The following is a 27,085-nucleotide window of genomic DNA, read 5'->3' as shown; positions in this document are numbered from 1 at the left end:
AGGGGGGGAGGAGGAGAGCAAAGTGCTTAGGCTAGGAGAAGGAGAATAGGAGCACGGAGAGCCAGATTTATCCCCTAAGATCTCCAAATTTAATAGGACCCCTCACAGCTTAGGACCAAATGGAGGAGCAGAATGAGAGCAGCTCTGGAGGCCTGTAGTAAATAATGCGGCAAATGGAGGCTGTCAGGGGCGCAGAGGCAGAAAAAGCAGCTTCCATTCAGCTCGCTAATCATGACCATGTCACCGTGCAGAGCTCCCGTCAGAGCTTTAGTCTTCTCCGGAACACTGTGTGTACAGATTCTATAGTGTACGCAGCTGTTAATTAGAAATGACAGCGGCGTGTATATGCCAGCACCGTTCGCATTATATAAGCACCTTGTGTAGAGAGATGTGATTATGAAACACCGTGGCACATCATTTACTTATAACTTCGTCTCTCTTTTTTTCCCCCCTCCGCCGCTCACTGCTATGTCAGCAGGCTTCTTTTATGTCGGGTTTCATATAATTTCATCATGCAGGCGAAATTTCGCACTCGGTATGCAACAGCTTGGTGGTAATTTGTACATGTTTGGATTCCAATTATGAAGTTGTTAGGAGCCAGTGCCTGTGGGCTGCAAATTTGTATTACACAATACATTAAAGCGTGGAGAAACACTTCTAAATTGAGATTGTACTTCGTCCCCTTTTCCCATATTTTTATTTATTTATTTTTTGCTTTTTTGTTTTGTTGCTAATGTTATTGCGGCGGTTAATTTGCTCCAGATGCCCTGTGTTTTCCGTCTCCGCGAACGCATCCAATTTGGAAGGAGCGTAATTGCACCATACAAGACGTTCGCTTCAAACCGGGGGTCAGGGAGAGCGGGCTCGGCTGGAGGTATGTGCACATAACAAAGCTTTGATGTGCTTGGAAGCGACGCCGGAGATATAATGGAGGAGAAGAACGGAATTGGCTGACTTGTTTGTTTACTATCGGAAATCATTATGTTAGGACAGCGTTCAGGATGGGCGAGTGCCGGATTTGACACAGACCGTTTGAGCTGGGTGGGAGAGGGTCACATCCGCTTATTTTTTAAAATCAGGTGAACAGGTCGCCATTCAATCACAGGGCAAATGCGCACACACACACACACACACACACACACACATTTACACACAAGGTAATTTAGTGTCTACAATTAACTTGACTGAGTGTCTTGGACTGTTGGTGGAAACCCATGTGGACATTGGAAGAACATGCAAACTCCTCACCAAAAGGACCTGGACTGCTCCACCTGGGAATCGAACCCAGGACTATAAAGCGGCACTGCTACTACCAATTTTTATTACATTTTTTATGCATTTTAGCCCCTTTTCTCCCAATTCAGTGTAGCCAATCTGCTCCTGGGGACTCCGATGGCATCCAGGAAGGGTGTATATTCGCCTGACACACGCTTTCTCCAATGTGTGTGCAGTCCACCAATCCCTTTTTATTCACCAATACTTTGGTGGAGTTGCACGTGAGGGCGGCTTCCTATACGGAGAGCCACGCCCCAATCTCTGCACTCCTCTACTTTCTTTACAGGCGCTCTGGGCAACCAAGGTCCTTACACAGCATTAATAACCCCACCCCTTAGCCTGGTCTTTCCCACCAGGCAGACTGAAAGTCAACTTTGTCTGCTGCAGACATTAGACAATTATGTCTGCTAGAGGCCACCCAGCCGACCGGTTCATTTTAAAATTTTTTAAATACATTAAATACAATTTTCTACAGGATTCTCTTTTTTTAAATTCATTCTCTTTCTAAATAACATTTACTAATTTAACATTTTGTTCATCTTAAGTCATCCTGGTCTGTGTCACAGTGGGGTTAGTGTAAACTAAAAATACTTGGTACAAGTCAAAACTAAACTCTAAACCAGCTTCCAGTCTTTTGTTAAGCAACACACACACTTATCTACTTACTCACTAGCTCACACCTAGCTCTACCTAGCATACTGCTAACTTAACCAAAGGGAAAACCAATAAGGAGACAGGGTGTATATGGGAGTACAAATCTTCACAGATGAACAGAGTTAACAGATTTTAAAGAGTTGAGGAACGAATCCCTGGACTCGTATTGCTATTTGGCAACCACTTCATCAGCTGTGCTGCCATGCTGGCCTCAGTTTGGGTACTAATAGTTATATCACACTTTTCATTTATAGCCCAGGTGGCACTGTGCCACACAGCTCAAGGGTCCTAAAGCCCTGGGTTCAAACTTCACCTCCAGAACTAAATCAGGAGTTTATTCATTAATTTATTGTCTGTTTTACAACCGCTTTATCGTATTTAGGGTCATGGTGGGTCCGATTTACTGGGTGAAAGGTAAACACTGTGTACAAGTTGCCAGTCAATCACAGGGCAAACAGGGCAAACTTGACTGCATGTCTTTGAACTGTGAGGGGATGCACCCAAAGGAAACCCATGCAAACACAAGAAGAGCATGCAGACACTAAACAGTAAGAACCTAGACTGTCCAAATCAAACCTAAGACTGTGATGCGACAGTGCTACCCACTGAGCCGCTGTGCCTCCCCATCATACATTATCATTTACATTGTTTAATGGAAGGAATAGTGACCTTGTGACTGCACAGCAAAGGTCACGTGGTATTTTCTGACATAATAATCTGCCTTTTCTATCCATTGTAAAAATTTTACTGAAAGAATTTGCCATCCTTCTCAGACAGTGACTGAAAGCAATGCTCGAACCTGGTCCATAGGGCCCTGGTGATATGTGCCATCCATGTTCATTAACCACTGATAAAATACTAACTGTGTAACCGTAAACTGAACTGTCAGGTTGCTTACTTGATGTTAGCTGCATTTCTCTCAGTCACATTTTGCTTTTGTGCAGTGTTACTTTCTGATGCCAAAAAGACAACAGTAGAGCGCAAAGAACATTTAATAGCAGTCACTTCCACACCTATAAAAGTGTGGATCCCACTGTGGGCTTTGTGAGCTGCTTGTGATGCTGCGTAACCCTGGCCAAGCGGCAGCTGGCACAGGTACAAGTAAAGTGTACAGTTATAGCACGTGTCCTGTCACTTTCATAGAACCAAAGCTTATTAAATAAGCTCTGCCTTTTATTGCTACCTCCTCTTTCTTTACTGAGGGACTCTCATTAACAGCACGTGTGTATTTGTGTGTACGTCTGACTTACCGAAGCCTTGAAGTGACGCTATCACCCCACCACCGCCTGCATTTTCCTCACAGCCCCTCACGCTGTCAGGAGCAGTCTGGTTTTATGCCACCCAGCTGAGACGTGGGTGGTTTGGACAGTAACGGCAGGCTGATCTATAGAGTTCGTGCTGGAGCTAACACGTGCACACACACATATTCACACTGATTCACCCACACATGCACACATACGATTACATTTACATACACACGCTGTTACACTGCACACACACACACACAGGTTGAGTAAAGAACAGATGATAAAAGACCTGTGTGTGTGAAACAGTCTGTAGGGATTTCTTACAGCACTGTTCCATCATTATAAATAATGTACTTGTTTTATAGTGGCTTTATTTCTCAACACTGATTCTCTATAAAACTAAGCAGGCAGTCAAATCAGACCCAACTAATAATCAGGACAACCGGTTACATAACAACACTTAAGTACTGTTGGTTAAACACTATTAGATGCAGATTATTTAACACTATGACGAGGGAAATGTTTCACAACACTCGAATCCCTCTGTATATGAAGCTGTGTATGGGGCTGTCCACCCCTGGAAGCAGCTGCAATTGGCACACAGGCATCAGCACTGGACATTGGACCAATGGAGGAAAGTTGACTGGTTGGACAAATTCAGTTTTCTTCAAAACCGTGTCATCAGCCGGGCTTGTGTGCCTGTTTACCTTGTGTACCAGGATGCACTGTAGTACGATTCATCTCTGAAGAAGTTAAAGGAATAGCTGGTAATGTCTTGTAGTCCATGTCCCGGCAGATCAGAACTGTGTTGACATATTAGGTTAGTGGTTCTAATGTTTTGGACCAGTTGATATATTGTTGTTTGGACTGTTCTCAGCTGAATACTGGTCAAAAAAGGATTTGCAAATCATTGCTGTCTGATATTTTTTCCTGTGGTTTAAATCCTTTTGGAATTGGGTTTGCGTTGTTTGAATAGAAAGAAACCCAGTGTCTAGTAGTGATGGGCCGATCCACAGTTTTTCAGTTCCGATCTGATTCCGATACACAACTGCTGATACCGATACTGATACCGATACTGATACTTTTGCAGCTGCTTGATAAAATTAGTCGTGCTATATGACGAAACCTTACTTCCACCCCTTGACACGCTAGCTTTGCACACATTGCACGTAGCTCTTTTGCTTTTCTGTGTTTCCAGACTAAAATATTTCCATACAAAGGACATTTTAGTGAAATAAGCAGCTAATGTTATTTTTTCCCCGTTACTGACTGAAGTTGTCACGGGTTTATGGTAAGATGTGTAATGGAACTTGGATCGGTGACGTGCCTTATGTTACATTATGTTAAGTTACGGCGGGTTTATGGTCCAGCACAAGATGCGGACTGGAATTTGGATTGGTTTGTTTGTTTGTTTATTAGGATTTTAACGTCATGTTTTACACTTTGGTTACATTCATGACAGGAACGGTAGTTACTCATTACACAGGATTCATCAGTTCACAAGGTTATATCAAACACAGTCATGGACAATTTTGTGTCTCCGATTCACCTCACTTGTCTTTGGACTGTGGGAGGAAACCGGAGCACCCGGAGTAAACCCACGCAGACACGGGGAGGACATGCAAACTCCACACAGAAAGGACCCGGACCGCCCCACCTGGGGATCGAACCCAGGACCTTCATGCTGTGAGGCGACAGTGCTACCCACTTAGCCACCGTGCCGCCCTGAATTTGGATTGGTAAGTAGATCGGCCCGTCCGTCACATATCCGTATATGACGTCAATATACCCGATTGGATCGGCCCATCTCTAGTGTCTAGTGTGATGCACTGGTGGAGTTTGCATGTTCTCTCTCTGTCTGTGTGGGTTTCTTTTGGGTGCTCAGGTTTCCTCCCACAAGTCCAAAACTTTTTTATTCTGATTGTTTGAATGAGCGTGACTGTGCAGGTGTTCCTAATAAAGTGGCTGGTGAGTGTAAGTACTGTACATGTACAGTATATTAGTCAGTTGTGTTTTGTTTCTCTCTTTTTTCTTGATTTTTGAATGCCACATAGGGTGGAGGTAGCTTAATGATTAAAAAGGTTGCTGGTTCAAGCCCCACCATTGCCGAGTTGCCACTGTTGGGTTCTTAATCCTCAGCTGTTTACAGTGTATTTTGTAATTGTATGTCATAAATGTAAATATAAATACAATATAAATTCAATTCATTAAATCAACAAATATTACATTTGCAGCTGAGTTAGTGCTAGTAAAATGATACCATGTGATGAGGCTATTCACGACCCTGGATAGATGAAGCAGTGGTAAAACAGACAGTGAATGAATAAATGAAGCTCTGGTCTTTATTACCCTCCCAAAGATCTTCCACATTATAACCAATAACTGGGTTATTTGGTTGATTAAATGTGATAATTCTCTGTCCCTCATTGCTCTGAAGTATTTAAACCAAGCCCACTCTGATGAACTGCTTTATACTTCTGATTTCTTTGTCTTGCAGGCTGTGCCTTCCTGACCTACTGCGCCCGCGAGTCGGCCATTAAAGCCCAGAACGCCCTCCACGAGCAGAAGACGCTGCCTGGGGTGAGTTTTACTGCTATCCTGAAATCTTTTCTCCTACAGCAGGGCCACCATGCCAGTCAAAGCCAAAGCTGCATGTTTTTGAAAGAAAGCGAAGGAAAGAAATCAATAAGCCCAGCCTTTTAAGATTAGGCTTAGAGCAGTTTTATGGTGCCTCTGCCCGGGAGCTACGGCGAGAAATTGATCAGATGCTTTCAGTGCCGAGGCTTGAGGGAGCCTGTGACAGAAAATGTCAATTCATTTGTTCTTTCAATTTTCCCCCCAAATTATTCCTTTCAGAAAAAGGCCTGGTGAGTCATTGTTAGCCGCTTGTACAGAAGTTGAATAAACAGCTCTGGATGCAGCAAACTTCTGAATACTGCAAAGTTCGGTGTTCTGTTCTCAGGACGGTGTTCTGTTGAGGCTTTGTTCTCCTCAGTGCACATAAACAATACAAAAACATACAAAATAAGTTCAGTTTCAGCCATGGTTCATGTTTTTAGATTGGTTTTAAAATCCACTATAAAACTACACAAGATGTGACTATACTGAGCAAGCTACTGCACTGTACAGGAATCAGAGACTGTGTTCCAAACTGCCTACTACATACACTATATGGACAAAAGTGTTGGGACACCCCTTCTTTTTTATATATATCATTTGTTTTATGTATTTTCTCCCCTTTTCTCCCTTTTAGTGTGTCCAGTTGCCCGATTGCGTCATGCTTCCTCTCCACCAATGCCGATCCCCGCTCTGATTAAGGAGAACGAAGCTAACCCACGCCCCCTCCAACACGTGGGCAGCAGCTGTATGCATCTTGTCACATACACTTTGACAAGTGCAATGCGGATGAGCACTGTGTACGGAGAGACACACCCTGACATCACTCTTTTCCCGTCTCTGTGCAGGCGACATCAGTCAGCCAGCAGAGGTCATAATTGCATTAGTTATGAGAGAGAGACCCTATCCGGCTTAATATCTCACCCCTATCTGAACAACAGACCAATCATTGTTCATGTGGTTGTTCAACCCAGCCGGCAGGCAGAGCTGAGATTCGAAACGATGTTTTCAAGATCCCAGCTCTGGTTCCAGCGTGTGTTTTTACTGCTGCGCCACCTGAGAGGCCTGGGACACCCCTTCTAATTGAATTTATGTGTTTCAGCCACAACAATTGGCAACAGGTGTAATAAATTGGTTATATAAACAAAATGATATTCTTACCTTTCATGTTCCAGCATGTCTGCACTCCTGTGCACAAAACAAGGTTTATAAAGCATGAAGAAAAGCTTGGTGTAAAGAAATTTCAGTGGCCTGCAGCACCACCGAATAGCTTTAGAATGAACTGCAACATCAATGGGGGCTTTCTTGACTCATACTAATGCTTTTTTGACTAAACATGCAAAAATTCCACCAGCCATACCTCAAAGTCTTGTAAGAAGCCTTTTCAGAAGAGAGGCGGTTGTTCTAGCTGAATGACATAGAGGTCATTCTGTTTTTTTAAAGGCATGTCCAACAAGCTTATGGTCAGGTGTTCAGATACTTTTGACCATATAGTGTATTTTATGACACAGTTATGCCACCATATACAACATTTGTGGGTTGTTAAATAAATTAATGAGGTGGTTCGGTGGGTAGCACTGTCATTTCACAGCAAAAAGGCCCTGGGTTGGATTCCCAGGTGGGGCGGTCCGGGTCCTTTCTGTGGTGAGTTTGCATGTTCTCCCCGTGTCTGCGTGGGTTTCCTCCGGGAGCGGCGGTTTCCTCCCACAGTCCAAAGATGTGCAAGTGAGGTGAATTGGAGACACTAAATTGTCCATGACTGTGTTTGATGAATCTTGTGTAACCAGTAACTACTTGTCCTGTCATGAATGTAACCAAAGTGTGTAAAACATGACGTTAAAATATTGATATTTGATTTAAATAATAATAATCCAAAGTTACTTACAATTGAATGCACATACAACTTAAGTGATTGAGGATTATAAGGCCCTTTCTCAGGGGCCCAACAGTGGCAACCTGGCTGTGGTGGAGCTTGAACCAGGCCAGTACCCTATACGCTGATCTACCGCTGCCCAGAAGGCAAAGGATTATAGAGGATATTTGAGATGGATCGATTGATAGAGAGAAACGTTTGTTGTAAAGAGCGAGAGGCTTTTCAAACCACTTCCTACTAAAACATTTACAATCTAAATATGATAAAACAAATTAACCAGACTCACGACAGGGTTTATTTAAACAGGAAATGTATTCTGTGTGTTTAATCAACGACTCCCACGGAATATGCCAAGCACTGCTCCCCCTACACACACACACACACACACACACACACACCGTCATGGATCATCTTGCTTTGCAATGATGCCACAATAAATTACATTGCAAATATGAGGTGAGTCCTCAGGTTATGCTAGATCTAGGTATCCAGGGTGGGTTCAAATCTCAGAGGTGCTTTTGGCCAGTCGGGCATCTGCATGGTCCAGTAATGTCCAAGGGGGTGGCTTACACAGCCTAGCTGTTGGAAATTACATTTGTCCGTGCACTTTTAGTGCAGGTCCAAAGCCCGGATAAAATAAGGAGGGTTGCATCAGGAAGGGCATCCAGCGTAAAATCTGTGCTGGTATGCAAAAAAGGGAGCAGCTGAAATGAAAAAAAAAAAAAGTGTAGATGGTAACATGAATAGAAAGATACACTGTATGGCCAAAAGTATGTAGACACCTGATCATGAGCTTGTCATAGTATTCCGAAATCATGGACGTTCATATTGGCTTAAACTGCCACTTTTCTGGGAAGGCTTTTCACAAGATTTTGAAGTGTGTGTGCGAGAATTGCGCTCATTCTGTCACATGAGCATTTGTAAGGACATGCAACGATTTGAAGGCCTGTCTTGTAACTGATGTTCAAATTAATAGGGTTGATGTCCAGTCTTGTTGAGAACGCACAAAGCAAGATCCATAAAGACAGAGTTTGGCAGAAGCCCAGTCATGCTGGAACAGCCAATGTGCACCAGTTTGGAAATGTATAATTTATTTTATAAAATTGATTTTGTGCACCTGTCTGTTATATATATATATATATATATATATATATATATATATATATATATATATACAGTATATATATATATATATATATATATATATATATATATATATATATATATATACCGATTAGGCATAACATTATGACCACCTTCCTTGGTCCCCCTTTTGCTGCCCCATATTCAATAAACTGTGATGCTCTGTGTATTCTGACACCTTTCTAACGGAACCAGCATTAACTTTTTCAGCAATTTGAGCTACAGTAGCTCGTCTGTTGGATCGGACCACACGGGCCAGCCTTCGCTCACCACATGCATTAATGAGCCTTGGCCACCCATGACCCTGTCGCCGGTTTACCACTATTCCTTCCTTGGACCACTTTTGATAGATACTGACCACTGCAGACTGGGAACACCCCACAAGAGCTGCAGTTTTGGAGATGCTCTGACCCAGTCGTCTAGCCATCACAATCTGGCCCTCGTCAAACTCACTCAAAACCTCATTTTTCCTGCTTCTAACATCAACTTTGGGGATAAAATGTTCACTCGCTGCCTAATATATCCCACTCACTAACAGGTGCCGTGATGAAGAGATAATCAATGTTATTCACTTCACCTGCCTGTCAGTGGTCATAATGTTATGCCTAGTAGGTGTATGTACAGTGTATCACAAAAGTGAGTACACCCCTCACATTTCTGCAGATATTTAAGTATATCTTTTCATGGGACAACACTGACAAAATGACACTTTGACACAATGAAAAGTAGTCTGTGTGCAGCTTATATAACAGTGTAAATTTATTCTTCCCTCAAAATAACTCAATATACAGCCATTAATGTCTAAACCACCGGCAACAAAAGTGAGTACACCCCTTAGTGAAAGTTCCTGAAGTGTCAATATTTTGTGTGGCCACCATTATTTCCCAGAACTGCCTTAACTCTCCTGGGCATGGAGTTTACCAGAGCTTCACAGGTTGCCACTGGAATGCTTTTCCACTCCTCCATGACGACATCACGGAGCTGGCGGATATTCGAGACTTTGCGCTCCTCCACCTTCCGCTTGAGGATGCCCCAAAGATGTTCTATTGGGTTTAGGTCTGGAGACATGCTTGGCCAGTCCATCACCTTTACCCTCAGCCTCTTCAATAAAGCAGTGGTCGTCTTAGAAGTGTGTTTGGGGTCATTATCATGCTGGAACACTGCCCTGCGACCCAGTTTCCGGAGGGAGGGGATCATGCTCTGCTTCAGTATTTCACAGTACATATTGGAGTTCATGTGTCCCTCAATGAAATGTAACTCCCCAACACCTGCTGCACTCATGCAGCCCCAGACCATGGCATTCCCACCACCATGCTTGACTGTAAGCATGACACACTTATCTTTGTACTCCTCACCTGATTGCCGCCACACATGCTTGAGACCATCTGAACCAAACAAATTAATCTTGGTCTCATCAGACCATAGGACATGGTTCCAGTAATCCATGTCCTTTGTTGACATGTCTTCAGCAAACTGTTTGCGGGCTTTCTTGTGTAGAGACTTCAGAAGAGGCTTCCTTCTGGGGTGACAGCCATGCAGACCAATTTGATGTAGTGTGCGGTGTATGGTCTGAGCACTGACAGGCTGACCCCCCACCTTTTCAATCTCTGCAGCAATGCTGACAGCACTCCTGCGCCTATCTTTCAAAGACAGCAGTTGGATGTGACGCTGAGCACGTGCACTCAGCTTCTTTGGACGACCAACGCGAGGTCTGTTCTGAGTGGACCCTGCTCTTTTAAAACGCTGGATGATCTTGGCCACTGTGCTGCAGCTCAGTTTCAGGGTGTTGGCAATCTTCTTGTAGCCTTGGCCATCTTCATGTAGCGCAACAATTCGTCTTTTAAGATCCTCAGAGAGTTCTTTGCCATGAGGTGCCATGTTGGAACTTTCAGTGACCAGTATGAGAGAGTGTGAGAGCTGTACTACTAAATTGAACACACCTGCTCCCTATGCACACCTGAGACCTAGTAACACTAACAAATCACATGACATTTTGGAGGGAAAATGACAAGCAGTGCTCAATTTGGACATTTAGGGGTGTAGTCTCTTAGGGGTGTACTCACTTTTGTTGCCGGTGGTTTAGACATTAATGGCTGTATATTGAGTTATTTTGAGGGAAGAATAAATTTACACTGTTATATAAGCTGCACACAGACTACTTTTCATTGTGTCAAAGTGTCATTTTGTCAGTGTTGTCCCATGAAAAGATATACTTAAATATCTGCAGAAATGTGAGGGGTGTACTCACTTTTGTGATACACTGTATATATATATATATATATATATACAGGGGTTGGACAAAATAACTGAAACACCTGGTTTTAGACCACAATAATTTATTAGTATGGTGTAGGGACTCCTTTTGCGGCCAATACAGCGTCAATTCGTCTTGGAAATGACATATACAAGTCCTGCACAGTGGTCAGAGGGATTTTAAGCCATTCTTCTTGCAGGATAGTGGCCAGGTCACTACGTGATGCTGGTGGAGGAAAACGTTTCCTGACTCGCTTCTCCAAAACACCCCAAAGTGGCTCAATAATATTTAGATCTGGTGACTGTGCAGGCCATGGGAGATGTTCAACTTCACTTTCATGTTCATCAAACCAATCTTTCACCAGTCTTGCTGTGTGTATTGGTGCATTGTCATCCTGATACACGGCACCGCCATTGGATGCACATGGTCCTCCAGAATGGTTCGGTAGTCCTTGGCAGTGACGCGCCCATCTAGCACAAGTATTGGGCCAAGGGAATGCCTTGATATGGCAGCCCAAACCATCACTGATCCACCCCCATGCTTCACTCTGGGCATGCAACAGTCTGGGTGGTACGCTTCTTTGGGGCTTCTCCACACCGTAACTCTCCCGGATGTGGGGAAAACAGTAAAGGTGGACTCATCAGAGAACAATACATGTTTCACATTGTCCACAGCCCAAGATTTGCGCTCCTTGCACCATTGAAACCGACGTTTGGCATTGGCACGAGTGACCAAAGGTTTGGCTATAGCAGCCCGGCCGTGTATATTGACCCTGTGGAGCTCCCGACGGACAGTTCTGGTGGAAACAGGAGAGTTGAGGTGCACATTTAATTCTGCTGTGATTTGGGCAGCCGTGGTTTTATGTTTTTTGGATACAATCCGGGTTAGCACCCGAACATCCCTTTCAGACAGCTTCCTCTTGCGTCCACAGTTAATCCTGTTGGAGGTGGTTTGTCCTTCTTGGTGGTATGCTGACATTACCCTGGATGCCGTGGCTCTTGATACATCACAAAGACTTGCTGTCTTGGTCACAGATGCACCAGCAAGACGTGCACCAACAATTTGTCCTCTTTTGAACTCTGGTATGTCACCCATAATGTTGTGTGCATTGCAATATTTTGAGCAAAACTGTGCTCTTACCCTGCTAATTGAACCTTCACACTCTGCTCTTACTGGTGCAATGTGCAATTAATGAAGATTGGCCACCAGACTGGTCCAATTTAGCCATGAAACCTCCCACACTAAAATGACAGGTGTTTCAGTTATTTTGTCCAACCCCTGTATATGTATATACATACATGTGCATATAAATATAGGTAAAATAGTATTATACTAATTCTACTAATACTAATAATAATACACAACAACAAATTAGGAGTTTAGAAAATAAAGTATAGTCGGTGTAAAAGTGGTGAAAGTTCTAGTAAAAACAACCCTCATCAGTCCAGAAATATTAGGTCTGGCTGCCTCGAGGGAATAGTGTGTTTGTATTGTGTGTACATGTGCACTGTGTACACTGTGTAAGTGTGCGTGTGTGTGTTTGTGTGTATATGACCCGTGTACCCTGACCAGACTGACTTTAAATCTTGCAGCACTCACCCCTGCTGCTGTGTGCTGATGGTAAGTAGATGTGCCAGTTGTTTGTTTGTAAAATCCTGCTTGATATGCACTTCGCCAAAGGCTTCAGTGTAATTCATGTAAACTGGGATTCCTCAAGAGACCAGTTACGAGATATTTACGCCTACGGTTCTATTTACCGGCTCTTCACTGACCCTTCTACTATGAGAGTGAACAGTATTGTTATTCGTATTGAATTGTTCGCATGTAGCAGTAGTCACATGTAATGACAGCTCACTACTGGCACTACTGTTGTTATTTTACCTGCTGGTCAGGGATGTGGTGGATCTTACACTGCTTGGAAACACTGGGTGCAAGGCAGGACTATAACCTGGACAGGGTGGCAACATTTTTTACACATTACACGTTGGCTCAGTCAATCTCTGCTTGCTAGAAATTATGCACCATCTCCTCCTGCATATTACAGACACTGTAATGACAAATAATTTGAGGAGGAATATTGTCAATGTTTTTTTTTTATATAAAAATGAATAGTGTAATAAAAGCATACATCGTTTGGTTGGTTCATCTTAAATCTTGGGGTGCTCAGGTGGCACAGGGGTGAAACACATTAGTCCCCCAGTGCTGAGACTTGGAGCACTGTTGTTCGACTCTCAGGCTGTGTGTCTGTAAAGTGAGGGCCAGTGGCTGCAACAGGGTATGCTGACCGGTTGAGGCGTTTGAACAGCGGGGCAGCTGATCACGAATGGCAGTGTGAAGCTTTTCACATGCAACACGTAATTTGCATCTGTGTGTGTGTTTGATGGGCCTCCTCGATCAAAGCTGGATGGACAGGGTGGAAAATAAGGGGTAAAAGAAAATATAGAAATTTTATAATACTAGGTATTATACTGAATATCTTCACGGTGCATTTCTGTACCCTTGTGCTATAGACATCACTTCTGCATCACTTATTCCCATCGTCTTTTCTATTGAGTTGTGCCAGCCAGCGAGCGCTAAGACTTCATGCTACAACAAAGCCAGCGTGGCGTCTGTGCAGGCATGAATAACGTGTCACTACAGGACAGCTGCTCGCTGAAGCGAGGGTGTGTTTGTTCGGAGAAACAGCCCTGCTGGACGAGTGGGAGGACGAGAAGAAGGGTGTTGGTTGTTTGGTTGAGGAAAGGAAGAGGTTCTGACAGCTGTCTGTTTCGATACCTCAAAGTCTCATCAGCATCCTCAGAGAAAAGCATGATGAGGCAATAACATCAACATGTATAGATGGCAACCTGTCACCATCAGCACTGACTAACACCATTGATCTGTACATGTGTGTGTGTGTGTGTATGTGTGTGTGCACATGTGTGTTTTTGTAAGCTCTGTTGTGTCTATAGGCGTAGGAAAACTTTTAGGTTTAGGCTGTCAGATGATCAAAGAAGACAAAAACGACTGGATTGGAGAATTTATTGGCATGATCGTGGGTTTTGCTAATATACAGAAAAATTCAAGGGGGATAAAGAAAAAAAATGGCAGAAGAAAACTAACAAGTATACGCATATACAGCAGTATATTAGCAGAAGAACAAAGAACAGAACTGTGGGTCTCTAGTCACGTTTCAGTTTCAGCACTTCCTTGGGTAAAGCTTGGGTGTAAAATATTCTGTGGTAACTTTTATTTGTTATCTGCTTACATCTTGCAATGGCTTAATGACAGACATGTTGCCTATAGGCCGCTCAGGTGGCGCAGCTGTAAAACACGCTAGCACACCAGAGCTGGGATTCTGAATACATCATATCGAATCTCAGCTCTGCCATCCGGCTGGGCTGGGCGCCTACATGAACAACGATTGGCTGTTGTTCACAGGGTGGGATTAGCCGGGTTAGCGGAGTTCCTCATAACTGGTGCAATTACGACCTTATGCAGGAATAATGCTGATCAGGGTGTGGCTCTCCGTACACAAAGCTAATCCGCATATGAACTCGCATTGTGCAGGTGAAAAGAGGCAGTCGGTACTGCACACATGTCGGAGGGGGCGTGTGTCAGTTGCGAAGTCAGCAGTGGAGGGTTGTATCAGTTGAGGTGAAGCGTAACGGTGATTAGATACGACTAGATTAGAGTAGAAAATTGGGGGGAAAATTAAGGAAAAAGAGAAAAAAAGACATGTTGCCTATCTCTGTACTTTCCACTCCAGCCGTGCTTCCTCAAGCAACAATATGACTATGGGGATTTAATGCACAAGCAGCATGGTACTAATACTCAGATGATACTAACCTTTCCACTACAAGGCTTACAGGGTTAAAATGGAAAGAATAAGATTTACAGTAAAATAAGCACAGTCTCGTCTTGACGTTTCTGGGTTGGATCAAAGATCCCAGTGCAGCAGCACAGCAAAAATCATCACTCAGTTAAGAAATTTTTTTTTTAAATCTTTTTTCATTTTGCTCTGTATTACTGCAGCATCAGCAGGTCGTATTGCTGTAAATCCATCTACAATGGTGATGACATTTTAACATCACTGTTGATTCTGTGACACTTCAATACAAAATAGACTCAAATGTTATTTAAAAAAAAGGTATATCAAATTTATTTGTATAGCCAAGTCAAGGCAAGTCAGATTTATTTTTTAGTGCTTTTTACATTAGACATTGTCTCAAAGCAACTTCACAGCATCCAGGACTGACAGACCAAAACCCATTGAGCAAGCCAGGGGCTACAGTGGCAAGGAAAAATCCCTTTAAATTACAGGAAGAAAGCTTAAGGGACCTCCATCCTTCTTGGATGGCTTGTATTTCATATACTGTATATATACATACATTTTTATACTTGTCAGCTGTGGCTAAATTAAAATGAACCCCCGTGTGATTGCACTGTTAGGTTCATTACAATGAGTCTGAATTACGTCCACCAAATAAGGCTAAGTTCACGTTACATGATTTTAGTCCTGATTTTTCCTGATTGCTGACAGGTTCTGGAGGTCTCTGAGAGATATGCCACTGAGGGGAAACTCGAGGGAGGAGTTGTATAAACTTTTAGGGTGGGTTTAGGGTTAGCACTACCACAACTTTATTTCAAGTTGGTAAAAATACCCCCAGGTATATTATTAGTATTTTAACGTCATGTTTTACACTCCTTGGCTACATTCATGACAGAAACGGTAGTTACTCATTACACAAGATTCATCAGTCCATAAGTTTAATATCAAACACAGTCATGGACAATTTAATATCTTCATTTCACTTCACTTGCACGTCTTTGGCCTGGGAGGAAACCCTCACAGACTCAGGGAGAACATGCAAACTCCACACAGAAAGGATCCAAACTGCCTTACCTGGGGATCGAATCCAGGACCTTCTTGCTGTGAGGCGATCCTGTGCCGCCCTTCCCCAGGTATACACAACCCTGATAAGTACATTATGCCAAGCATGGCACACAGTTCAGACAACTGGCTCACAAAATATACATGCGTCATACGTTACTTTTATTTATTTATTTCTACTTCATTTGGTTTGATTGTAAAATTTGTAAGTGTGAAAACTAAGCAAATCAGGGATAAAATGAATTATCTTTTGTTTGGTCTGGACCAAGGGAAGCAAACTGCAACTATAAACACAACCCAAGTGTCAGTATTTGGGCCAATGTCAGCCTGAAATGCTGAGTAGACATCATAACAGATTTTCCTGGCCGACAGGAGACAGGAATCTAAGCATCCACACAACATAAAGAGTCGTATATCACTGTCTCCTCTGATGCTTGGCATGACTTGGCAACAAAGCGTTGCGGATTCTATTAGGTTACTGTTTGGATGGATATTAGATCAGGATCAGGTATCAGATACTTAGAGCTCTGATATCACTATCATACTTTAAATGGAAAACAATGGCATGGGTGAATATATACTGTAAATATGATTAGCCGTATTGATTTAGTCTTTCCTTGTAACTGAAGTGTTTCTCTCTGCTGTGGTAATATTTGTGGTTTAGATTGTGGTAAATGCTGTTAATGCGGTCAATAAAATAAGCCCTCCATCACTGTCTCATGAGAGTAAAGGTATGTTCCTTTCATAGTGCTGTAACACAGACAGGATGCGTCTGCTGCTCCCACATGACCTCGTCAGTCAGACGCCCACCGGCTAACGCGTCATAACCGCTTCCATTCATCCTGCGTTTGGATTGATAGCAAATTGCATCATTTTGAAAAACGTTGCAGTGAAATTAAAAGGTCAACATAAAAAGTACAAGTGAATTAAAGTTGACAGTAAAAAATGTCATTTTGATAAGCAACTTTTAAATGTAATACACTCACTCACTGTCTTAACCGCTTATCCATTTAGGGTCGCTAGGTGTGTGGCTAGAGCCTATCCCAGCTTTTCAATGGCCGCAAGGCACACAGTAACACCCTGGACAGGGCGCCAGTCCATCTCAGGGCAGACACACACACCCATTCACCTATAGGGTTATTCACTGTCTCCAATGAACTTGACTGCATGTTTTTGGACTGTGGGAGGAAACCGGAGCTCCCGGAGAAAACCCATGCAGACACGGGGAGAACATGCAAACTCCGCACAGAAAGAACCCCGACCGCCCCACCTGGGTGCTACCCACCGAGCCACCGTAAATGTAGTACAGGTAACTATAAATTAAAACCAAAAAATGTTTAATCGTTATTTAACTGACTAAAGATTTTCAACGTTACAAATACATTAAATAGATAAAAGTATTGGGACACCCCCTCTAATTATTGAACTGATGCATTTCAGCCACAACAATTGCTACCAGTATAATAAATAAATCATTTATATTAATTATATTCTATGATTTCAACTTAGGGACAAAAATTGCAGCAACAATTTAGGGAAGACCCTTGTCTGTTCCAGTATGACTGTGCCCCAGTGCACAAAGCAAGCTCTATAAAGACATGAAGAAAAGCTTGGTTTAAAGAAACTCCAGTGTCCTGCACAGAGCCCTGACCTCAGCCTCACTGACCAGCTTTAAAAAGAACTGGAACATTTTCCTGACTTAGCCATATGAATGCTCTTTTGACTAATTATGCACAAATTCCCACAGCCATACTTCAAAGTCTTGTGAGAAGCCTTATTAAAAGAGTGGCTGTTGTTTTAGCTGAAAAAAATCACATAGAAGTCCAAACAGTATGTCCAACAAGCTCATGGTCAGGTGTCCAAATACTTTTGGCCATATAGAGTAAGTAGAAACTGATCTTTGCTTTACTTTCATTTACTTAAGTAGAAGTGAAACTAACGTCTAGTTAAAAGTGTCAAGTAATTGTTACAGAATAAATGTAGCGTGTTAGTGTCTCCTAACTCATTTTATCTCCTGCCTTGTTAGGGTACTTAGTAAATAGCCGACATTGTTTATTCCTCTTTATTATTCCTCCTTCCTTTATAAATCAAAGGGCTTTTAATAAACTCTCTATTTATTCATAAGATTAAAACACGTGCAATATGATTTGAAACCATCACCGGCCTAAAATGGTCTCAGGAAACCTCATGAGATTGGCAACTTTTTCTCTCCCTCGTTTAGAAGCCGAAAATTAAAAAAGAATTGTGTCTAGCCGTGCACCAAACACAGCCCCATGTGAGCCACTTCTCTGGCAAGAGTGTTATTACCTCAGGCAACACAGGTTGAAAAAAAGAATTATTAATGTTTCTTATTTTTAGCCTTTTTAGTCTATTTCAGGTTATGGCTGTAGACGGGGCACGAGCGTCTGTGGAATTGAGTCATGTGACAGTGTGATCTGGGTTAGGTTAGTGGTTGTACTCCATGCTTGATGGCACATCACTGTCTTTCCCTCGGGACTCTGTCTGGGGGAGTCTGGCTGAACGAGGGCTGCTGATGGGCCGGCCAAGGCCCACTTACTCCAGCTGCCAATCCATCTTCATGTCCCCCGGCAGGTCTGCGAGTGCAGGTGTGCGCCGGCCAGCTTCGTAATGGAGGCTGAGAGGGGAGAGGAACAGAGAAGAGGCAAGACAAATTATGGCGTGGATCTTGGAAGCCGCAGCTGACGGAGGAAGTCTAAAATAGACAGATGGAGAGGCCATGGAGGGTTGTGTCATTCTGTTTGGGGATGAAGGGCACACTTAAGACATGGTGTGGTGTAAAGCTAATCAGGTCTGACATGTACCCCCAATGCCCATAACCTAGAGACAGATGAGGACATGGACAGAGAGAGAGTTTATATGATGAAGTAATGGAAATAAATTAGACTCGTAATTGAAGTGAATAGTGAGAATGAGAAAGATGTAAAGCGCCATAAAGATGAGCAGATTAGCAAAAGGTCATAAAGGTAGTTAGAGGTAATTACTGAAAACATTAGTAAATGAATCTAGAGGGTAGATATATGATAAGATATGATAAAACATGTTAAACTTAGCTGAATGTGCTGCTCAGGTGGCGCAGCGGTAAAAACACACGCTGGAACCAGAGCTGGATCTCGAATACATCGCATCGAATCTCAGCTCTGCCTGCTGGCTGGGCTGAGTGGCCACATGAACAACGATTGGCCTGTTGTTCAGATATGGGTGGGATTAAGCCGGATGGGGTCTCTCTCTCATAACTAATGCAATTATGATCTCTGCTGGCTGATTGATGGCGCCTGCACAGAGATGAGAAAAGAATGCTCTCAGGGTGTGTCTCTCTGTACACAGCACTGAGCTGCACTGCACTCGTCAAAGTGTAGGTGATAAGATGCATACGGCTGCTGCCCACGTTTCAGAGGGGGTGTGGGTTAGCTTCGTTCTCCTCAATCAGAGCAGGGATCGGCGTTGGTGGAGAGGAAGCATGACGCAAAAAAAAAAAAAAAAACTTAGCTGGATGTTACTGGGTACTAGTCAGTAAAGTACAGTTTTTTTTGCTTGTTGTCAGTTAAGCCATGGCAACCAAACGCTCAGAGACGAAGATGACACTTTTGGTGTGAACACAGGGCGATAAGCAATCAGCTATTTAGGCAAGAGGCGGCAAAAAATCGCTGCCGGACTGAACGTAGGGTCAAAGGATAACACATACTGCTCTGTTCTGTATACATCAAGTACCAAGATGTACTGTCCCCGACTGCTATGATGAGGGGTTTAAAGCCTTCGTATCTGAACTTAGTAAATAGAAGCAGCGTTCTGGTTTTGTAGCTGACACAGCCATCCTTTTAATCTTGAAGGTTTTTTTCTTGGGTGGCATGGCGCTGTCTCAAGTTTGTCAACCACTGTTAGTTTTCTGAGTTCACCTGTGTTGTTTCTTTGTTGGGGCGTCTGGGTTGTACTCGCCGGTGGACTGAGTAGCTGGCAAACTTGCACCTCAGTGTTTCTTTTCCTTGAGTCTGTTCCTGTTCTTTTCCAAGCAACCATGTGGAGTGCACTCCACTCCAGTAATGAAGTTACCTGTCTTTTCTTTTCTGGAGTCTTGCTTTGGTTTATTTATTTCTAATTACGTTTTCTTTCATTTGGTTCTCGTTTCCTGTCATTTTATTGTTGTGGGCTTTAAGCCACAGTATTTACCAGCTTTGGTTAAACCTTCTGCACTTAAGTTTATTCCGTAATGTTACAGGTGCAGGGTTACATTAGGTGCTTAACACAAGATGCTTGCTAGTGTTGTCTTTTAAATTCTTAACCCCTGTTTTCTCTCAATTCCCACCCACTTACTGTGTCTCTGCTGTCACACAACAGCCACCAATCTGAGAGTGTAAGACTAGCACATGCTCCCTCAGAGACAACTAACTGTGGCTCATGCAACTGAGTCTCAAAGAATTTACAAACGTAATTACAGCTCATTAAAACAGCACATTTTGTATGTAAATGAGCAGTTTTGATTGAAAGGTTAATTGAAATGTAATAATCTAGAAAGCAAATCAGATTCTGTACTCTACAGGAAAGAGTAGCAGTACTGGAGGGAAGTAAAAGCATTTTTGTTATGATATACAATATAATATTATTGTGTTATGATATGCAATTCCATTCATTGAATTATAAATTCCAATATATATATATACTGTATATATACAGTGTATCACAAAAGTGAGTACACCCCTCACATTTCTGCAGATACAGTGTATCACAAAAGTGAGTACACCCCTCACATTTCTGCAGATATTTAAGTATATCTTTTCATGGGACAACACTGACAAAATGACACTTTGACACAATGAAAAGTAGTCTGTGTGCAGCTTATATAACAGTGTAAATTTATTCTTCCCTCAAAATAACTCAATATACAGCCATTAATGTCTAAACCACCAGCAACAAAAGTGAGTACACCCCTAAGAGACTACACCCCTAAATGTCCAAATTGAGCACTGCTAGTCATTTTCCCTCCAAAATGTCATGTGACTCGTTAGTGTTACTAGGTCTCAGGTGTGCATAGGGAGCAGGCGTGTTCAATTTAGTAGTACAGCTCTCACACTCTCTCATACTGGTCACTGAAAGTTCCAACATGGCACCTCATGGCAAAGAACTCCCTGAGGATCTTAAAAGACGAATTGTTGCGCTACATGAAGATGGCCGAGGCTACAAGAAGATTGCCAACACCCTGAAACTGAGCTGCAGCACAGTGGCCAAGATCATCCAGCGTTTTAAAAGAGCAGGGTCCACTCAGAACAGACCTCGCGTTGGTCGTCCAAAGAAGCTGAGTGCACATGCTCAGCGTCACATCCAACTGCTGTCTTTGAAAGATAGGCGCAGGAGTGCTGTCAGCATTGCTGCAGAGATTGAAAAGGTGGGGGGTCAGCCTGTCAGTGCTCAGACCATACGCCGCACACTACATCAAATTGGTCTGCATGGCTGTCACCCCAGAAGGAAGCCTCTTCTGAAGTCTCTACACAAGAAAGCCCGCAAACAGTTTGCTGAAGACATGTCAACAAAGGACATGGATTACTGGAACCATGTCCTATGGTCTGATGAGACCAAGATTAATTTGTTTGGTTCAGATGGTCTCAAGCATGTGTGGCGGCAATCAGGTGAGGAGTACAAAGATAAGTGTGTCATGCCTACAGTCAAGCATGGTGGTGGGAATGCCATGGTCTGGGGCTGCATGAGTGCAGCAGGTGTTGGGGAGTTAAATTTCATTGAGGGACACATGAACTCCAATATGTACTGTGAAATACTGAAGCAGAGCATGATCCCCTCCCTTCCGGAAACTGGGTCGCAGGGCAGTGTTCCAGCATGATAATGACCCCAAACACACCTCTAAGACGACCACTGCTTTATTGAAGAGGCTGAGGGTAAAGGTGATGGACTGGCCAAGCATGTCTCCAGACCTAAACCCAATAGAACATCTTTGGGGCATCCTCAAGCGGAAGGTGGAGGAGCGCAAAGTCTCGAATATCCGCCAGCTCCGTGATGTCGTCATGGAGGAGTGGAAAAGCATTCCAGTGGCAACCTGTGAAGCTCTGGTAAACTCCATGCCCAGGAGAGTTAAGGCAGTTCTGGGAAATAATGGTGGCCACACAAAATATTGACACTTTAGGAACTTTCACTAAGGGGTGTACTCACTTTTGTTGCCGGTGGTTTAGACATTAATGGCTGTATATTGAGTTATTTTGAGGGAAGAATATATTTACACTGTTATATAAGCTGCACACAGACTACTTTTCATTGTGTCAAAGTGTCATTTTGTCAGTGTTGTCCCATGAAAAGATATACTTAAATATCTGCAGAAATGTGAGGGGTGTACTCACTTTTGTGATACACTGTATATATATATATAGACGCCTAAATGAATGGAATTGAGGAGCAACCACAATGCTGTCCAGTATGAGCACACAGTCGCTGTCCAGTGCGAGCACGAGAACATAGTCGCTGTCTGGTATTCCAGTACGAGCACACAGTCGCTGTCCAGTATTCCAGTATGAGCACACAGTCGCTGTCCAGTATGAGCACACAGTCGCTGTCCAGTACTCCAGTATGAGCACACAGTCGCTGTCCAGTACTCCAGTATGAGCACACAGTCGCTGTCCAGTATTCCAGTATGAGCACACAGTCGCTGTCCAGTATTCCAGTATGAGTACACAGTCACTGTGCAGTGTTCCAGTATGAGCACGCAGCTGCTGTCCAGTACAAACACACAGTCGCGATGTCCAGTATGCCAGTATGAGCACACAGTAGCTGTCCAGTATTCCAGTACAAACACACAGTCGCTGTCCAGTATAAGCACACAGTCGCTGTCCAGTATTCCAGTACAAACACACAGTCGCTGTCCAGTATGAGCACACAGTCGCTGTCCAGTATTCCAGTACAAACACACAGTCGCTGTCCAGTGCTGAAGTTGCTTTATTTCAACATGCACTATGAAGGTATGTGGGCTATTTTTGTAATAAATTACAACATCCACTGCAACAAGAACAAGAATTTCCTTTATTTGCCCCAAACATTAAAACCCTCACATCTATTCAGACCGACGCTGACGATGTGAAGACCTCTGTCCACACCCAGTTGTAAATGAACCTGTCATAAAGACAAGTGGTGAACCACTATTATTCTCTTTTTTTCCACTGAAAGACATCACATACTGTGACTTCTGGCTATAAAGTCCACCGTGCGGCACAGTACTGCATCTAATCTATCATAGAACAGCACAGCCAACCCCAGAGGCCTCCTAGGGATAATCATTAAGTTGTCAGCATGGTGGTACAGGCTATAGAAGTGAAGCGGAATATTGCAGGCTGATTTTGAGAAGAGGTGAGAAAAAAAAGCGCTTTGATGCCTGTATGTAGCTTCAGCAACCTGGTGATCCATGATCATCATATAACAGGAGTGGACTGTCCACTGAGGGCTGGTAATATTGTAATATAAAATAACAGAGGTGACACCGTAAAACACCCCAGAGCTCGTAACACACCCCCTCAGAGTGATACTTGTATTATATGTGGCATTGGAGCGGTCAATGCAAAACAGCAGCATTGTGTGTGTGTGTGTGTGTGTGTGTGTGCGTTTGCTGATGGGTGTGTATTTGAGTTTGTTTGTACGTGCACCCTGTCGGGCTTTCGTTTGGTGTGTGTGTATGAATATGTGAGTGTGCGTGTGTGTTTGGTGATGGGCATGTGTGCGAGTTTGTTTGTTAGTGCACCCTGTTGGGTTTTCGTTTGGTGTGTGTGTGTGTGTGTATGTGTTTGCTGATGGGCGTGTATGTGAGTTTGTTTGTAAGTGCAGCCTGTCGGGTTTTCTTATGGTGTGTGTGTGTTTGGTGATGGGCGTGTGTGCGAGTTTGTTTGTAAGTGCAGCCTGTCGGGTTTTCTTATGGTGTGTGTGTGTGTGTGTGTGTGTGTGTGTGTGTGTGTGTGTGTGTGTGTTTGCTGATGGGCGTGTATGCGAGTTTGTTTGTAAGTGCACCCTGTCGGGTTTTCTTATGGTGTATGTGTGTGTGTGTATGAATGTGTGTGTGTGTGTGTTGAAGAACAGCAGGACTGAATTGAGTTGTCGCTCTTCATAATACTGACCAGTCGCCATGGTAACATGGGCAAACCACATACCAGGCCACTGCACAATCCATTAGGCAAGAGGAAGGGGGTGAAGGGGGAGGGCAGGGAAGACAAGACAACACATTTATTGACCTGCTTTATTTTACCTGTTTTTTTCTTTTTATTATTTATCACACACACACACACACACACACACACACACACACACACACACTCACACACGCACAGAGCCATTGGGCACAGTGCTGCTGGCATCAATTTGCCTTTGTCTTTCCCCAAAATAAAATCATTTAGCTTATGTTCCCCTGGGCATATAACACACACACACACACACACACACACACGCACACACACACACTGACTGTGATTCTGTATGAAACCACTGTCACCTCTAATTGATTACTAACCCAAGAACATCAGTATTGTAGTAGTGCACTTTGTCTTAATAATTGATGTGCATATAAAGGAAAATTTACCATAAACAGCTAAAATGATATAATTTTAAATTAATATTAAAATGAACAAATAAAAAACTAATGTTAATTATTATACAAAGACAAATTTAATGTCTATTGTGCAAAATGCTCAGGTTTAAAATGAAGCAATAATAAATATGTTTTTTATAAATAGAGAACCTGTAGCATGTTATTTTTTCTTAGATGAGATGCAGGGATTCGGGGTTCGAGTGTCAGTGGTGGTATCGACTAATGTGGTTGGGGGGGGAGCTTAGCCATCGGGAGGTGCACTCGTCAGAGCTCCCAGTGCCACACATATGAAATTTGGAGGGTTGCATCAGAAAAGGCATCTGGCGTAAAAATTGTGCCAAGTCTGTTATGTGGACCAGATCCACTGTGGAGACCCCCTAAATACGAGAGCAGCCGAAAGAAAAAAATTATTTATTTTAATTTTAGATAGGGTAACTACTGATTTTAGTGTATAAGAAGACAAAATTATTGAATGTCTAAAATGTTGATAAAAAATTGTAAAATGTCTAAAAATCTACTTTTATCCTAATTAACTTATATATGTATTAAACATATATACTCAGCCATAACATTAAACCACCTCCTTGTTTCTACACACTGTAGACTGTAGTCCATCTGTTTCTGTACATGCTTTGTTAGCCCCCTTTCACCCTGTTCTTCAATGGTCAGGACCTCCACAGGACCCCTACAGAGCAGGTATTATTTAGGTGGTGGATCATTCTCAGTTGGTTCACCTTGTAGATGTAAAGTCAGAGACGATCGCTCATCTGTTGCTACTGTTTGAGTTGGTCATCGTCTAGACCTTCATCAGTGGTCACAGGGCGCTGCACACAGGGCACTGTTGGCTGGATATTTTTGGTTGGTGGACTATTCTCAGTCCAGCAGTGACAGTGAGGTGTTTAAAAATTCAATGTGTTGCTGTCTCTGATCCACACATACCAGCACAACACACACTAACACACCACCACCATTGTCATTGTCACTGCAGTGCTGAGAATGATCCACCACCTAAATAATACCTGCTCTGTAGTGGTCCTGTGGGGGTCCTGACCATTGAAAAACAGCATAGAAGGGGGCTAACAAAGCATGCAGAGAAACAGATGGACTACAGTCAGTAATTGTAGTACTACAAAGTGCTTCTATATGGTAAGTGGAGCTGATAAAATGGACAGTGAGTGTAGAAACAAGGAGGTGGTTTTAATGTGATGGCTGATCAGTGTATATGTGTATATATATTTATAGAGAGAGCGAGAGAGAAATTAATAACATTGACATTAGATCCACATTTACTTTAGGTGAAACACCCTCTGAACCTGTAACAAGTAAACAAGGAGGTTGTTGAAGGAAACAAGACCCCGCTCCGCCTCATTCTTTAACACATTTTACCTCAGTGCCAGCTCCCGGGGTCGGTCGTGCCTCTGTGCATGTTCATCCTGGTGTTAAGAGAATTGACTGGCATGCCGCCTGCGGTTAATGTTGGGTGCTTGGCGCTTCCCCCGAATTCTGTTTTGGAAAAATGGCAGCAGATGAGCGGAAACTCGGCAGCAGATCGCGCCAGCACCTGATGGCACCGAGTGGGAGGATAACACAAAGATGACAGAACAATTTTCTAATCAGGACTGCGTCGGATCAACGGAAATGAATTTCGTGCTACAAAAATCTGGCGATTATTAAGCTGGCGATTAGGTGGGAGGAACTAATTATAAGTGTTTGTTTATTTTGCTTCTGATTTCATATTTACTGGATTAAAGCTTTATGCTCACTGTTTATTTATGTCACGAAGCATCTGAAGTTATCTGGATTATTTCGGATGCGACGAGGATTTTCTGTTTTGAGATGAAGCAATAATAAAAGGTCTGATCTCTAACCTGCCTCCTACATTTTTAAAAGCACATTATTAGGAAACTACAGTGAAATGAATAGGAAGAGTGTGTATTGACTACAGTCTGGATCTGCTAATGCTTTCCTGGATTTGAAGTGGCTAAGCACAGAGTATTACCTTTACATTAAGGTTATTGACATCTACATTGAGTTTACATGAACTGAAGCAGCTAATAAAGCTGGACAGGGTCTAAAATTATTGATTGTGATGTTATTATGTACTAAATTACTATTATGTTATTAGGAAGCAGTTCTGCTTGAACAATTTGAAATGTGAAGTTTAAGTGGTTTAGTTTGTTATCAGGGGCATTTTTCTCCAAAAACCAAACCTGATCTAAATACTCCTACCTAGTTGGTCCACCTTGTAGATGTAAAGTCAGTTGAGTTGCTCATCTTCTAGACCTTCATCAGTGGTCACAGGATGCTGCCCACAGGGCGCTGTTGGCTGGATATTTTTGGTTGGTGGACTATTCTCAGTCTAGCAGTGACAGTGAGGTGTTTAAGAACTTCATCAGCGCTGCTGTGTCTTATTCACTCATGCCAGCACAACACACAGTGACAGGGGCATTTTTACTCTTATTTTTACACTTAGGCCAAAAGTGATTCAATCCTAATCCACTCAAACGACTTATTATGACTCTTTACTGAGCTAGTGATGACGCTTTCACTTCTTATTCATTCAGAT

The 27,085-nt window shown here is 42.9% G+C and overlaps 1 protein-coding gene across 1 annotated transcript in view; it reads left to right on the top strand.

The window, feature by feature from the left end:
- Positions 1 to 27,085, top strand: part of celf5a (cugbp, Elav-like family member 5a) — a 283,398-nt gene that overhangs the window by 20,957 nt on the left and 235,356 nt on the right. Inside the window, exon 2 of the mRNA XM_063013153.1 lies at positions 5,674 to 5,756. Within this exon, the coding sequence (XP_062869223.1) occupies positions 5,674 to 5,756 (83 nt within the window). The remainder of the gene's footprint in view (positions 1 to 5,673; positions 5,757 to 27,085) is intronic.

Source organism: Trichomycterus rosablanca, chromosome 17 (assembly GCF_030014385.1).
Source record: "Trichomycterus rosablanca isolate fTriRos1 chromosome 17, fTriRos1.hap1, whole genome shotgun sequence".
NCBI classification, from domain to species: Eukaryota; Metazoa; Chordata; class Actinopteri; order Siluriformes; family Trichomycteridae; genus Trichomycterus; species Trichomycterus rosablanca.
Note: the sequence above shows the minus strand (reverse complement) of the source record. Positions and strands in the feature narration are given on the sequence as shown.